Here is a 13,750-nt window from a genome sequence, read left to right on the forward strand (position 1 = left end):
GGATTCTCCTTCTTCCTACCTTTTATTCATTTATTTATTATGTCTTGTTTAGCATTTATTCATTTGTGTTTTAATGTATATAAGTACACTATATATTAAGAGCATTTTCACTAATAGGGAAATTCATATATTCAGAGTTTGTTTAAACGACAGTTGACCTTAGTAGTAAAATGACAGTTGACTTTAATAGTAGAGATGTCAGGTTTGGTAACACGAGAGCCAAGGGGGCGTGAAGATCCCTCATGTCACCTCATGTCACTGTGTCATCCCCGTCAGCGTCTTCTACAGGATGTATGGATGTGTAAATAAATAAACAATACTTGAAATTTTATAGTTGAAACAATTTTATATTTTTTTGTCAAGCGAGTCATTAAGGGTGATGAACAAACACCATTACGTGATCACCTGATTATTATTATTAGTGCTGTGAAGGGATAAACAGCTTATCTAATTGTGATTGGTGCTAATTAATCAACACGTGACCTAATCAGATGACTGTCAGTATTCGTAATGAGGTCGTCACAGCCCCCTAACGAGAAGATTGTTAGATTGTTACCCGTCTTAATTATATCAAGTCGTTGTTTGATCAGGTTGTGGGAGATGGCACTTGGGTAGACTGATACCCCCACCCCCTTGTTTATTTCTTGTTTTGTTTGGGGTATTGATTTGTTAACTTGTTTTATTCTAATCAATAAGAATTGTGGTGGTATAAAGGGAGACGGGGTTTGGAGGTGTATTATTATTATTAATATTAATATTATTATTATTATTATTATTATTATTATTATTATTATTATTATTATTATTATTATTATTATTATTATTATTATTATTTATATTATTATTGTTGTTGTTGTTAGTAGTAGTACCTGTATTATTATTAATCTCAATATGGTTAATAATCATTGCATAATATTGAACCTATATATTAATTTAGCTGTACTAGGAGAGTCTAACCACCATCAACTATTAAAGCTATAGGTTTCTTCACTACTAAGCTTTTTTAATGATATTACTGACTCCAAGTACAACCTATTAGAAAGCTTCCAGAGTACTCTCATTAATAGCTGTATAGGATATTACCCATTAATCGTGTTTCAGGTTAATTACCCTCAATAAAAAAGAGCTCAAGATTGCAATACCATTATTTATGATGAATCATATATTGCAAATAAAAATACATTAATGTTAAGCCCTTTGTTGTTTATTGCAGGTGAGTGTTGGGGTGAACGGCATCAGACTAATGGACGAAAAAAGGGAAAAATAGGAACCCAGGTAAGCTTTTTTTTTTTTTTTTTGCATGGTGTAGTGTTGTTTTTGAACCGATGGGAAATGTACAGATTTTGTCTCTCAGGATTTTTCATAAAACTACAATGAAACAAGTCCAAACATTCTTCCTTAACTTAGATAAGAGTTTTTAAAGAAACACTGGAACTAGTTAGTCAAGATGTCATTTGATTTTATCGTCTGGATCACTTTTTTCTGTCACATCTTCTCGTCTTTGGTAAGTTGTATCAAGAAAGATGAGTAGACCGTCTTTGGGAGATGGCACGTGGGTATACATAGACATTCTTCAACCTGGCTCGTGTGTATACATAGACCATCTTCAACATGGCTTTTGTGTGTATACATAGATATCACTGTTCTCTAGACTAATGTGTTGCCAAAACTTCATTTCAACAACACACAATACCCCGTTCTTACATTTCACAGTCCCCGCAGCACTACCAAGGCAGGCATTTTCTCTTCGCTGCTCAGCCCTCCCGTGTGTCATCAGTCAGCCCATAACTTTCAATTTGTGCAGAAAGGAGATTCATCGCCATTCACATCACCGCACGGCTCTGGGTAGTCAAGCTTAGCGAGTTCTTATATTGACTGTTGTTTTCGTTCATTTCTATCGTAAATTAATCCATTATTCTTACTTGAGTTAAAGATATTAATATTACACTCCAGTCAGCGTGGAAGTGTTCGTAGTTACACCTGCCAAAACATGATGATTTGACGTGACATGGTTTTCACTCATCCGTCAGTGCTGAAACTGGGTCACAGGAATGAGTCTCCTAACTTTTATTTACCCTGACTGTCATCTGGTGCGGGTGTGTTGTTTCATCTCATTTGGGGTCGATACTGCTTCATTTTTGGAAGGGAGTGAACTTTTGATCCCGACTGTACAGTGTGCTCAGTTTTATACTGTTGTGATTTGGTTCTTGTTCTTGGTTACGGCTTTATACTATTGACGAATCGTTGTTTCGGTGGTTTAGTGATCCGAATGTCTAAAGGCTTGAATTTGCTTAACCCTCGGATCAATGAAACTTTAAAACAGTGAAACTCCGGACCATTGAACTTTGGACCACTGACATTTCGAACTGATGAATCTGTGAACTAATGAACTTTTGAACTAATAAATCCTGGCTGATTAAATTTTGGGGCATCCTGTATTTTAGATTATTTTTTCTATACTGTCTGTAATAAATTGTATTACAGTGTGTCCCAAAAGTTACTCCACCATACCTTATCTGGCTGACTAACTTTTGTGGCACCTCGTATTTATTTTTTATTTTTAGTAACATATTTAACAATACAATTATTTTGGTTCAGTCAATCAGTCGGTTCAGTTTGTTATATTACACAGTTATTAGTTATGAAAGGTTAATATCGGTCGACTGTACCATGATATTTGTGTGGGTGTTATAATACAGTTTTCATTCCCTAACTGCGTGATTAATGTTAAGCAATTTATCATTATAACGAGTACAATATTGATCTAAAATTACACGCTGATTAGACCGGGATTATTTTCATTGCTAAAAGGGGTAGTTTGTATTGATGAAACGATTGGATGAAAAATAATATTGGTCATTAAATGGAAAAGGTCGTATTTTTTTATGATATTTATTTATTTTTGTATTTTATTTTTGGATGTCTTTGTTGTTGTTGTTTTTTTAGAGTCGGGATGATGTCAGTAACTTTAATGATGAATACAAAGATGTGTGTTATTATTCTCTTCACATTACAGGCTCGGTGGTAGGGTGTTATAGCGATCTGTGTGTGTGTGTGTGTGTGTGTGTGTGTGTGTGTGTGTGTGTGTGTGTGTGTGTGTGTGTGTGTGTGTGTGTGTGTGTGTGTGTGTGTGTGTGTGCTTGATCATAAAGCTTATAAACATTAATCTATAAAAGGGACTTCACTGTTTTTCCCCCACAAACAGACAGACAGACAGACCCTAAAGTAATACAAATAACAGTATACCAACTCCTTAAAAGAAGCACTTGAAAAAGGCACCAACACACTCAGGAGTAGGAAGGAGTAGTTGGAGTTGGAGGAGATCGGGCGACCAGATCAACTTTCGCAGCCCGAGTAACGAGAAAGTTTAGCGAGTTGCCTTTGAAGGAACGAAGACGAACCTTTACTTGCGAAATTGTTCTCTCTCTCTCTCTCTCTCTCTCTCTCTCTCTCTCTCTCTCTCTCTCTCTGTGGTGACGCTTGGTCTAGCTCCCTGGCCTCGTGTCCTCGTTCTAGCGTTGTCTGGTCATGTAGGAAATTATATGTTAAAGAATATTTCCTTCTGTTGGTAGTATCAGATAGCGAGTCATTATTGTAAGCGGTATGGTGTACTGATAAACTGTAATTAGGTTCAGCCTCTTACCCATCCAAAGAGGCGAAAAATCATGGTTGTCTGTTTATATACCTGAGTTATTTTATATAATTGTAATTAAAAAAAAATAAGTGCATTAGGAAGGACGGCTAATATATCACTTAGTGTTTGTAAAGTGTTCATACATAATGTAAGTGGTCTGGGAAACATGAAACACTTTTCTTAACAGCTCGACACAGCGTGAATACGGAAAACAAAATATATATCAGTGTTTTCATGAATTCTCACATTTTCAGTTCAAATTGAATTCCTGTGAAATAATTTTTCATTTTATTCGTTCGTCATAAAAAGAAAGAATCCATTAATTTCTTGTCCAACGAAATTTCTCGTGAACAACACACAGGCAGTGAGCGACACAACATGTTAAATTAGTGGATTTCTTGCTGTCACTAGAGTTTAATTTAAACGATCAAGTTTGTACAAAATGTGATGAATATGAAAAATTGATTTTATTGATTTATTTGTTTATTTGACAGTGATGATGAGCGACGGAGAGATGTCCTTGTTGAGTTGTTGTTCCCTCTGGTCCCGTGTCCTTGTTGAGTTGTTGTTCCCTCTGGTCCCGTGTCCTTGTTGAGTTGTTGTTTCCCTCTGGTCCCGTGTCCTTGTTGGTGTGTTGTCTCCTGGTCCCAGTCCTTGTTGAGTTGTTGTTTCCTCTGGTCCTGTGTCCTTGTTGAGTTGTTGTTTCCCTCTGGTCCCGTGTGTCCTTGTTGAGGTGGTTCCCTCTGGTCCTGTAAGTCCTTGTTGAGTTGTTGTTTCCCTGGTCCCAAAAGGTCCTTGTTGAGTTGTTGTTTCAACCACCTAAAAAGTCCTTGAAAAGTGTTGTTCTCTCTGTCCTGTCCTTGTTGAGGTAAGTGTTGTTCCCTCTGGTCCCGTGTGTCCTTTTGTTGAGCCGTTGTTCCCCTGTCCCGTGTCCTGTTGAGTTGTTGTTCCCTCTGGTCCTGCGTCCTTGTTGAGGTGTTGCCCCTCTGGGTCCCTGCAAGGTCCTTGTTGAGGTTGGTTCCCTCTGGTCCCGTGTCCTTGTTGAGGTGTTGTTCCCTCTGTCCCAGTGTCCTTAAGAGCTGTTGTTCCCCTGGTCCCGTGTCCTTGTTGAGTTGTTGTTTCCTGGTTCCGTGTCCTGTTGAGGCAGCAGTTCCTCTGGTCCCGTGTGTCCTGTTGAGTTGTTGTTCCCTCTGGTCCTGTGTCCTGTTGAGGTGTTGTTCTCCTATCCAGTGGTCCTGTTGAGGTGTTGTTTCCTCTGGTCCCGTGTCCTTAAGAGGTGTTGTTCCTCTGGTCCTGTCCTTGTTGAGTTGTTGTCTCCTAGTCCTGCAAGTCCCCATTATGTTGTTCCCTCTGGTCCGCAAGTCCTTGTTGAGGTTGTTCTCTGGTCCTGTGTCCTGTTGAGCTGTTGTTCTCTGGTCCTGTGTCCTTGTTGAGTTGTTGTTCCTCTGGTCCCAAGTCCTTGTTGAGGTGTTGTTCCTCTGGTCCCGTGTCCTGTTGAGGTTAGTTTCCCTCTGTCCCCTGTCCTTTAAGGAGTTGTTGTCTCTGGTCCTGTGTCCTTGTTTTGAGGTGTTGTTCCCTCTGGTCCCGTGTCCTGTTGAGGTGTTGTTTCCCTCTGTCCTGTGTCTCAAGTTGAGGTGTTGTCTCTGGTCCCAGTCTCGTTGAGTTGTTGTCTCTGGTCCCGTGTCCTTGTTGAGGTTGTTCCCTCTCTATCCTGTGTCCTTGCAAGCTGTTCCTCCTGTCCCGTGTCCTTGTTGAGTTGTTGTTCCCTCTGGTCCTGTGTCCTTGCTGAGTTGCTGTTCCTCTGGTCCTGTGTCCTGTTGGCTCATGGGCATCTTAATAAATAGCTTAATTCTTCTTTGGAAAATCGAACCCACAAATAAATTAAATGAGGTTTCAGGCCAGGCGGGCTTGGCAGAGGCAGCCTCCAGCACTAACACCTTCATCTCCCTAACTGCAGCGGAGGTGTGTGTTCTGCACCTGGGCCGACCGAGAGACTAAGGTGGACTGCAATGTTACTTAGAATTAGTGGGGATTGTTTGACCTACCTGCGCCTCACCCCGCAGCATTAAATACAACATATGTAACACCTGTCCCTCACCGTGGAGGAGGGTCACGTGTTGTTTACCTCGTCACGGGGATTCTCCTGGCGGTCCTGTTGGCAAAAGTGATCAGTATTATCTATTGATCTTTGTCACCGTGATGTCCGATTGGATGTAGTGTTAACTTCGCTGTCTGAATCCCCCGTGACCTGCCATTAAGTGGCTGCCTCTAGTCGACCCAGTTAAAACCCAACTCTAAAGTTGAGAAGAAGGTAGAAGTCAATAGAGATCTCAGGGTTACTGGAAACACCCAGTGTAGGATGTTGACCCCGTGAACTTTACTGTGTCAAGCCACCCAGGCCGTCTGAGCTGAGTGAGGTTAACATTGCACCATTTTTCTATATACTGCTGGTTTGTAATTACAGTTATTTGGCACCCAGCAGGCACCGCATGGAGCAAAATATGTTTTGACCAGAATAAACACGGTCAGGAACACGAGGTTAAGGCTACACCGCGCGTTCTTCACAAAGAAAATCATTTTGAAAATTGTTTATGATTAACATTATATCTGTGGCTGAAAGAAGCTTTTCAGAACCTCTTTAATTCTTAATTCTACTTTATGTGCCAGAAATTTGTTATTCAAGGAAAGTTTAGACTATATTGTGCTTGGACTGAAAACTTTAATTTGTTAGCGAAAAGTTGAAGATAAAGAAATAATTTCACAAATGAAATTTTGAACCGATTGTGGCCATAATTCAAAAAACTAAATAATTTCAGTATAAAAAATTCATATTTTAAGGTATTTAAGGGAGTCCAGTAGATATTTCGGCCTTACGTCGCGAGTTACTGTAGACGCCTACAAAGAAGTGCCTCGCCCATCTGGCATCCAGAAGTGCTACCTTCGAGCACCTGGGTAGCAGTAGTTAGTCATCGAAAATAATGTCTCTTCCGCTTTACACCCTAAGAATGCTCTTTTAGAGCCCTTGACACTGGCACCCGCTTGACACCGTAGAAGCAAGTGTTTCGCCTGTCTGACACCTCGAGAATGCCTAAATCATTTTCTGTGGTACTGGCAGACGTGTGGGGAGGCCTGGTGCCACACGCGGTTGGCTCTACCCTCGTCACTGTGGTTGTCTCGGGTTACTGATGATGGGGGAGTTGTGGAGGGTGATGGCGGAGTGGGCAGGAGGTGAGGAGAGGGCAGGAGGTGAGGGGAGGGTAGTGGAGGTGAGGAGGGTAGTGAGGTGAGGGGAGGGGAGGGAGGAGGGGAGGGGAGTGGAGGCAGGGAGGGGAGTGGAGGTGAGGGAGGTAGTGGAGGTGAGAGAGGTAAGTGGAGAGTGGTAAACAGTGCTGGGGAGTAGGGAGAAAAGGAGAAGATAGAGTCTATAAGTTCAATATATACTATCAAGCCTTCCCGTACTTCAAGATCTGTGTTCATAACAACCTCAACAGACCCTTATGTTTTCCTTGAACTTTTCTATAAACTTGTCAGAATTAAGTGTTAGCTTATTAGAAAATTGTCCCCAACATGATTATAGCATAAATTACCGTACTGAAATATTTTATTGGCATTAATATCATACGTTACATTAAGAGGTTGAATTATATATATATTCCAGTGTATATTATTAGGCACTGGATATATCTGCCATCAGGTGATATAAGTGTATGTTTGTTTCAAGTTATATTAATCACATAGTGCATTAGGAGTCTGTGTTATTAATCTCAGAAGATAACTCACACATCGGGAAAGAACACGAGACACACCCTCGTCGTTCTTGTTCACTCTACGTCTGTGTTCTATTACTACCCTGTCGGAGGCCCTTTGAACTATCGAGTACACACGACAATATTTCACTTGCGTCACCTCCTATCCCTTTCCCCTCCTCCTCCCCCCCCCTCTTCCCCCTCTTCCCCCTCCCTCTCCTCCTCTTCCCCAATGGAACTTGTAGGGGAGTTGACGGGTTGACGACTTTGGTTGAGTAATGAGGATGGTGAGTGAAGGGCGACAGCCACAGGGGAGCAAAGAGACAGATGTTAATTGAAGAAGAAACTGCGCGTGTGTGTGTGTGTTGGGGGTGAGATGTTTCTAGTGTCTGGGGACGTGAGGATAAGATGAAGAGGGAGGGGGATGGTAGGGGGTGAGGAGGGAGGGGGATGGTAGGGGGTGAGGAGGGAGGGGGATGTAGGGGGTGAGGAGGAGGGGATGGGTAGGGGGTGGAGGAGGAGGGGATGGGTATGGGGGAGGGGAGGGAGGGAAGGGTAGGGGTGAGGGGATGGTAGGGGGGTGAGGAGGGAGGGGAGGTAGGGGGGGAGGGGAGGAGGGGATGTAGGGGCAGGAGGAGGGGGATGGTAGGGGGGTGGAGGAGGGAGGGATGGCATGGGGTGGAGGAGGAGGGGGACAGAGGGGGGTGAGGAGGAGGGAGCAAGGAGGGGGTTGGGGAGGGGAGGGGATGTAGGGGGGGTGAGGAGGGAGGGGGATGGTAGGGGGGAAGGAGGGGAGGGGGATGGTGAGGGGGGTGAGGAGGGAGGGGATGGTAGGGGGTGAGGAGGGAGGGGGATGGAAGGAAGGGGTGATATAATTCCTAGAGAACACCTGTGGTTAATAGTTGGTGTATCCGTAGTGCTTAATGTTGACTGACTGACTGGTTGACTGGATGATTGACTGACTAACTAACTTATTGACTGACTGGCTGACTGACTGACTTGCTGACTGACTGACCAAATGACTGACTGACTGACTGACCAAATGACTGACTGACTGACTGACTGACTGAATGAATGAATTATTTTGTATCGAACTGTACAATACAAAAATAATAATAAGATAATAAAATATAAAATAGTTTAACTAATAGAAATACAACTATGACAAAATATAAAACAAACTAAATAAATAAAAGAGACTCAAAACAAAATGTGTCTAGAATGTGATGTAAAATAAGGTTTTGGACGAGGTATGAACAAGATGGGTAGAGTAAGATTAGACCTCATCTATTATTCACGAACTAATTAGCAATCTAATCCCCTCTGGCGCTTGGACCAGAGGTATTAAAAACTCGGTCGTGTTCTCGGACCTCAACTGTACCCCTAACCCTCCACCCTGACCCCACCCTGACCCTACCCTAACCTCACCCCTCCCCTCAAACCCAACCCCACCTATCCCCTACCTCCACCCCACCTCCCCCAACACCCCCCACCCACCCCAACCTCCAACCTTAAAATCAGGTCAGACATATTACGTATATCATTAAGGGGGAAATTTATATTAAATCTCGGAATCGGCGTTAGTTTAGGTTAGGTTTGGTTAGGTTAGGTTAGGTTTAGTTTAGTAGGGTTAGTGATAGGTTTCTGTGTTTTCCTTGACACACACACACACACACACACACACACACACACACACACACACACACACACACACACACACACACTCAAACCCACGCGCGTGTCATCAGCCTGCCTCCCTCGACCCCTCAAACAAGAACAGTGATAATGAACAACTTAATTATCCCCTTGGCGTAAAATAATGACCTAACACTCACTCACTGATGAGGCTGGGAAGGGTGAAGGTTCGTACTCATTATCATAGGATTTTCGTCTCTATTGTAAGGAAGGTTTATGTCACGTTACTGTCAAAAGCGTTGATGATTAAGATGGGGGTTGTTATCTTCCGGCGACTACTGATGATTGTTACTTTCTGTGTCTGTCTGGTCTGTCTGTCTGTCTGTCTGTGTTTGTCTTGTTTGTAAGCATTTTTTTTGTTTGGTGTCCATCTCTGTCTGCCAGCAAGTCCATTCCTCGTTCGCCAGCAAGTCCATCTCTGCTGCCAGCAAGTCCATCTCTGTTCGCCAGCAAGTCCATCTCTGCCCGCCAGCAAGTCTTATCTTCTGTCTGCCAGCAAGTCCATCTCTGTTCGCCAGCAAGTCCATCTCTGTTCGCCAGCAAGTCTATCTCTGTCTGCCAGCAAGTCCATCTCTGTCTGCCAGCAAGTCCATCTGTATGCATGAGAAAGTGCATCTGTGTCTGTCTGTCTGTCTGTCTGTCCACTACTAAGTTACACCTAACATACACATAATACATATACGTTACATGTACACACAACACATACACATGACCCATAATTATACATGATTATAATTGGTATAAACCTGATACTAACACCTATTTATACCCCAGACTAAAATAATCTGATTAAAACGATACAAGGAATACTAAGATCAATGAATGGGGTAAGAATACACACACACACACACACACACACACACACACACACACACACACACACACACACACACACACACACACACACACACATAAATTAATGAGCCTGTATACATGTTGATAAAGCACACATACAAACTGAAACTTGATAAGACACGTAAAATAACAGTGAAGTGGTGACCGGAAAAAAACCGATCTATTTTTTTTCCCTTGGCGAATATATTTGATTTTGTTGAAGGAGAAGAAATTGTCCTAAAATTATGGGTTTGTTGGGGTTTTTGGGATGGTTTGTGGTTGTGTATGGTGAAGGATGGTTTGTGGTTGTGTATGGGGAAGGATGGTTTGTGGTTGTGTATGGGAAGGATGGTTTGTGGTTGTGTATATGGATGGTTTGTGGTTGTGTGGGGAAGGATGGTTTGTGGTTGTGTATGAGAAGATGTTTGTGGTTGTGTATGTAAAGGATGGTTTGTGGTTGTGTATGGGGAAGGATGGTTTGTGGTTGTGTATGGGAAGGATGGTTTGTGGTTGTGTATGGGGAAGGATGGTTTGTGGTTGTGTATGGGGAAGGATGGTTTGTGGTTGTGTATGGGTTTAGGTTGTGTATGGGGAAGGATGGTTTGTGGTTGTGTATGGAGAAGGATGGTTTGTGGTTGTGTATGGGGAAGGATGGTGGTTTGTGGTTGTGTATGGGGAAGGATGGTTTGTGGTGGTGTATGGGGAAGGATGGTTTGTGGTTGTGTATGGGGAAGGATGGTTTGTGGTTGTGTATGGGGAAGGATGGTTTGTGGTTGTCAGCTCTCAGGTATATACGACTGACCATTTGAGATCTCTTGCTAACCATCCGTAAATATAATGTTGATGTAACTTCCAATGATTTTGACTCGTCTGATGTTATGGTAGTGTTGATAAGCGAGAGATGGTAACTTAAGTTTATTTATTGTTAACATGTATAGATGACTTGGCCTGATATCTGTAATTCCATTGGTTCAGGTTTTCGTGTTGTGTTAAAGTGTTTGTACCTGAAGTCTTGTTGATGATTATAGACACTGGAGTTAGTGGTTTGTGGGCTGGGTTTTATTCGTTGTTTTAAATTAATAAATGCCTCACTAGTGTCGGCCAAATGGTCATGCATAACCCAAGGTAACATTCATTAATGCTGTGTCTGCCCGTGATGAGCGCTCGGTGCCAGTTATCAGTAGGTGGCACTGGTCGTCCGGCGTGGTCCTGGCACTAACGAGGCCGTGGCCGTCACTGAACGTGTTCCCTGGTGTGGCACTCACAGCCTCCCTGGCCGAAATGATTTTGCGGGGTGAACCTGAAGTGTAATATAATTTGCGAGGTGTCCCTGGACTGTGATGATGATACGGTGTCCAATAACTAAGAGTTGGTCCTGGACTTGGTGACGTAAACAGTTTTAAGAGATTGTATTGTGTTTACTGAAGATGTGATGATACGTTTGTCTAAGTGAAACAATCAGAGTTCATTTTGTGAAGAATATTCTGACTTTTTGAGTATAGGAAGATCACCACTGTCAACAAAGGCTAAGGAAAGCTTTATGACTCTATTTCCGGCTTTGTATTAAATTTCCTCCTGGAGTTACGAGGAGAGGTCAAGATAGAGCTACACCAAAGGTCACAGTCTGTGTTAGAGGGTGCAGAGGTCACACAAACCCTCCTCCCTCTTCCTTCCCCTCTCCCCTCCCTCCTTTTCCTCTCCCCTCTCTCCTCCCTCCTCCCCCTCCCCTTCCTTCTTCTTCTCCATCTCTCTCCCCACTCCCTCTCCCCCCTCCCTCCCAGGTAATCATTGTATACCTGAAACGACCTTATAAGCCAGGAGTGGGCGCTATAAATTGACTCTTCAGATATATTTCAACACAAATGACGGCAGCAAAGGAGAAGTTATGTCCGGCTAACATTTCATTACGGTCCTCATTCACGGCCAAAACTCATCCGTAGCCGTCACAAAGCTGCTCTGATATTCTCAAATTCACTGTGAAGGACGACCCCAATCAAGTTTTGTTGACAATAAATTTTACTCTCCCAAAGGATCAATTTTCACGCGAGGAGGTGTATTTGGCCTGGGTTTACAGCGCCCTGGACCTGTGATTGGTGACTGTAATCTTAGGGAACCTTGGTATAATATCTGTCTTGGCTCATAGATTTGGTGTATTGATTATCGAGTTATATTTGTTTATTACTGTTTATATTCTCCTAACTTTTATTATTATTATTATTATTATTAGTAGTAGTAGTAGTAGTTGTAGTAGTTGTAGTAGTACTATGGGTGGATGGATGATCGCTCCTCCCCTCTCATAAAGATTTACTGTGACAACTATATATTTTCCCGGTTGTAATATATATTAAGTCAAACAACAACAACAACAGCAGCAGCAACAACAGGGAGAGTAGTAGAAGAGAGCCGTTTATTCTGTTGTTTACGGTAATAACAACAGGTTCTGGAGTTACTGTTAAGGGAGTTGACACGGTAGAATCATCTTCATTAGGAGTAGGAGTAGGAGTAGCAGGACCAGCAGAGGGTATGTTAACAATAGGGACAGCAGTTCCAGCAGGTAGTAGGTTAAAGGCAGTATCATCGGCAGCTGACAGCAAAAGCACTAGAGTGGACAGTAAATAGCAGTAAACAGTATATTAACAATACCATTAGAGGGCAGCAGACACTCGCAGACACCAGCAGCAGACACAAGCAACAGAACGGATAAATCAAAATGAGTGTCAGTGGCAGCAGCACGTATTACATTTACGGCAACGCCAGACGCAGCAGACACAAGGAGCAGACAGCAGGCACCAGCAGCAGACAGCAGGAGGAGGTGGTGTTTCCTCTGTCGTATCAAGATGGAGCGACTCCCGAGAAGATCCAATCTCCTCCATCCTGTTGATGGAAATTCAGTTGCATTCGGAGCCGGAAGAAAATTGAGTGGCATTCAGATCTGAGTGAACTCCGTCGGCAATCCAAAACTATTTTCTTCAGTGGAATCCCAGATCGTACACTCCTCTCTCTACCTCTCCCTTCCTCTCCCTCCCTCCCTCACCCTCCCTACCTCTCCTACCTCTCCCTCCCTGATAGCACCATTGTGGAAAGCTTTGTGGTTTTGGGAACGTGGAACCAAAACCACTTCGGGATTGCAATTTATTTCGTATGTTAGGACGTCTTCCTTACGGTCGTCAACCCTATTAACCAGTGCTTGTTGGAGCTATAGAATGTGTGTATGTGTGTGTGTGTGTGTGTGTGTGTGTGTCTAAACTAATGAACCTTTACCAAACACGTTATTTATACCTTCCATTAACACAGTTATTACGGTTCTCTCAAGTGAAACAAAATTAATATCAACAATAACTTTTCAAAGTTACGTGTTGACATAAATTTGGCCTCGAAGCCTCTGAGTGCATAGGGATTGGAATACAATTTGAGACATTTATACTGGAGTCAATAAGTGGTGGGTTCAGCATTATGTAGGACTGGAGTCAACATATGCTGGGGTAAAAATATGGTCAGGCCAACATGTCCTTTGTTCAATATGTCATGGGGTCAACATGTGCTGGAGTCAACATATGCTGGGGTTAACACACACACACACACACACACACACACACACACACACACACAACAATCAGGTATATTTAAATGATCCAATAGCCAGGTGTGCTTAAATGGTTCATTATATATCGTTCACTCAGGCTTAATATTAAAAAAAAATGGAGAAATATTCTATACACGTTAAATGAAAAGAAAAACTAACAGTGAAAAGCAACTTAAAGATTAGTTAAGTGTAAAGAAAATCCCAATATAATATCGTTAATCGAAGGTAAACATGCTAAGTCGATTGGATGATTCTGAA

At 42.6% G+C, this 13,750-nt stretch overlaps 1 protein-coding gene across 1 annotated transcript in view; it reads right to left on the bottom strand.

Annotated features, from left to right (window-relative positions):
- Positions 1-4,101: 4,101 nt before the first annotated feature.
- Positions 4,102-13,750, bottom strand: part of LOC121859831 (protein kinase 4-like) — a 58,284-nt gene continuing 48,635 nt past the window's right edge. Inside the window, exons 2-3 of the mRNA XM_042356795.1 lie at positions 11,030-11,209; positions 4,102-5,225 (exon numbers count right to left, since the gene is read on the bottom strand). Of these exons, the coding sequence (XP_042212729.1) occupies positions 4,102-5,225; positions 11,030-11,209 (1,304 nt within the window). The remainder of the gene's footprint in view (positions 5,226-11,029; positions 11,210-13,750) is intronic.

Source organism: Homarus americanus, unplaced genomic scaffold, assembly GCF_018991925.1.
Source record: "Homarus americanus isolate GMGI-L3 unplaced genomic scaffold, GMGI_Hamer_2.0 scaffold45737, whole genome shotgun sequence".
NCBI lineage: Eukaryota > Metazoa > Arthropoda > Malacostraca > Decapoda > Nephropidae > Homarus > Homarus americanus.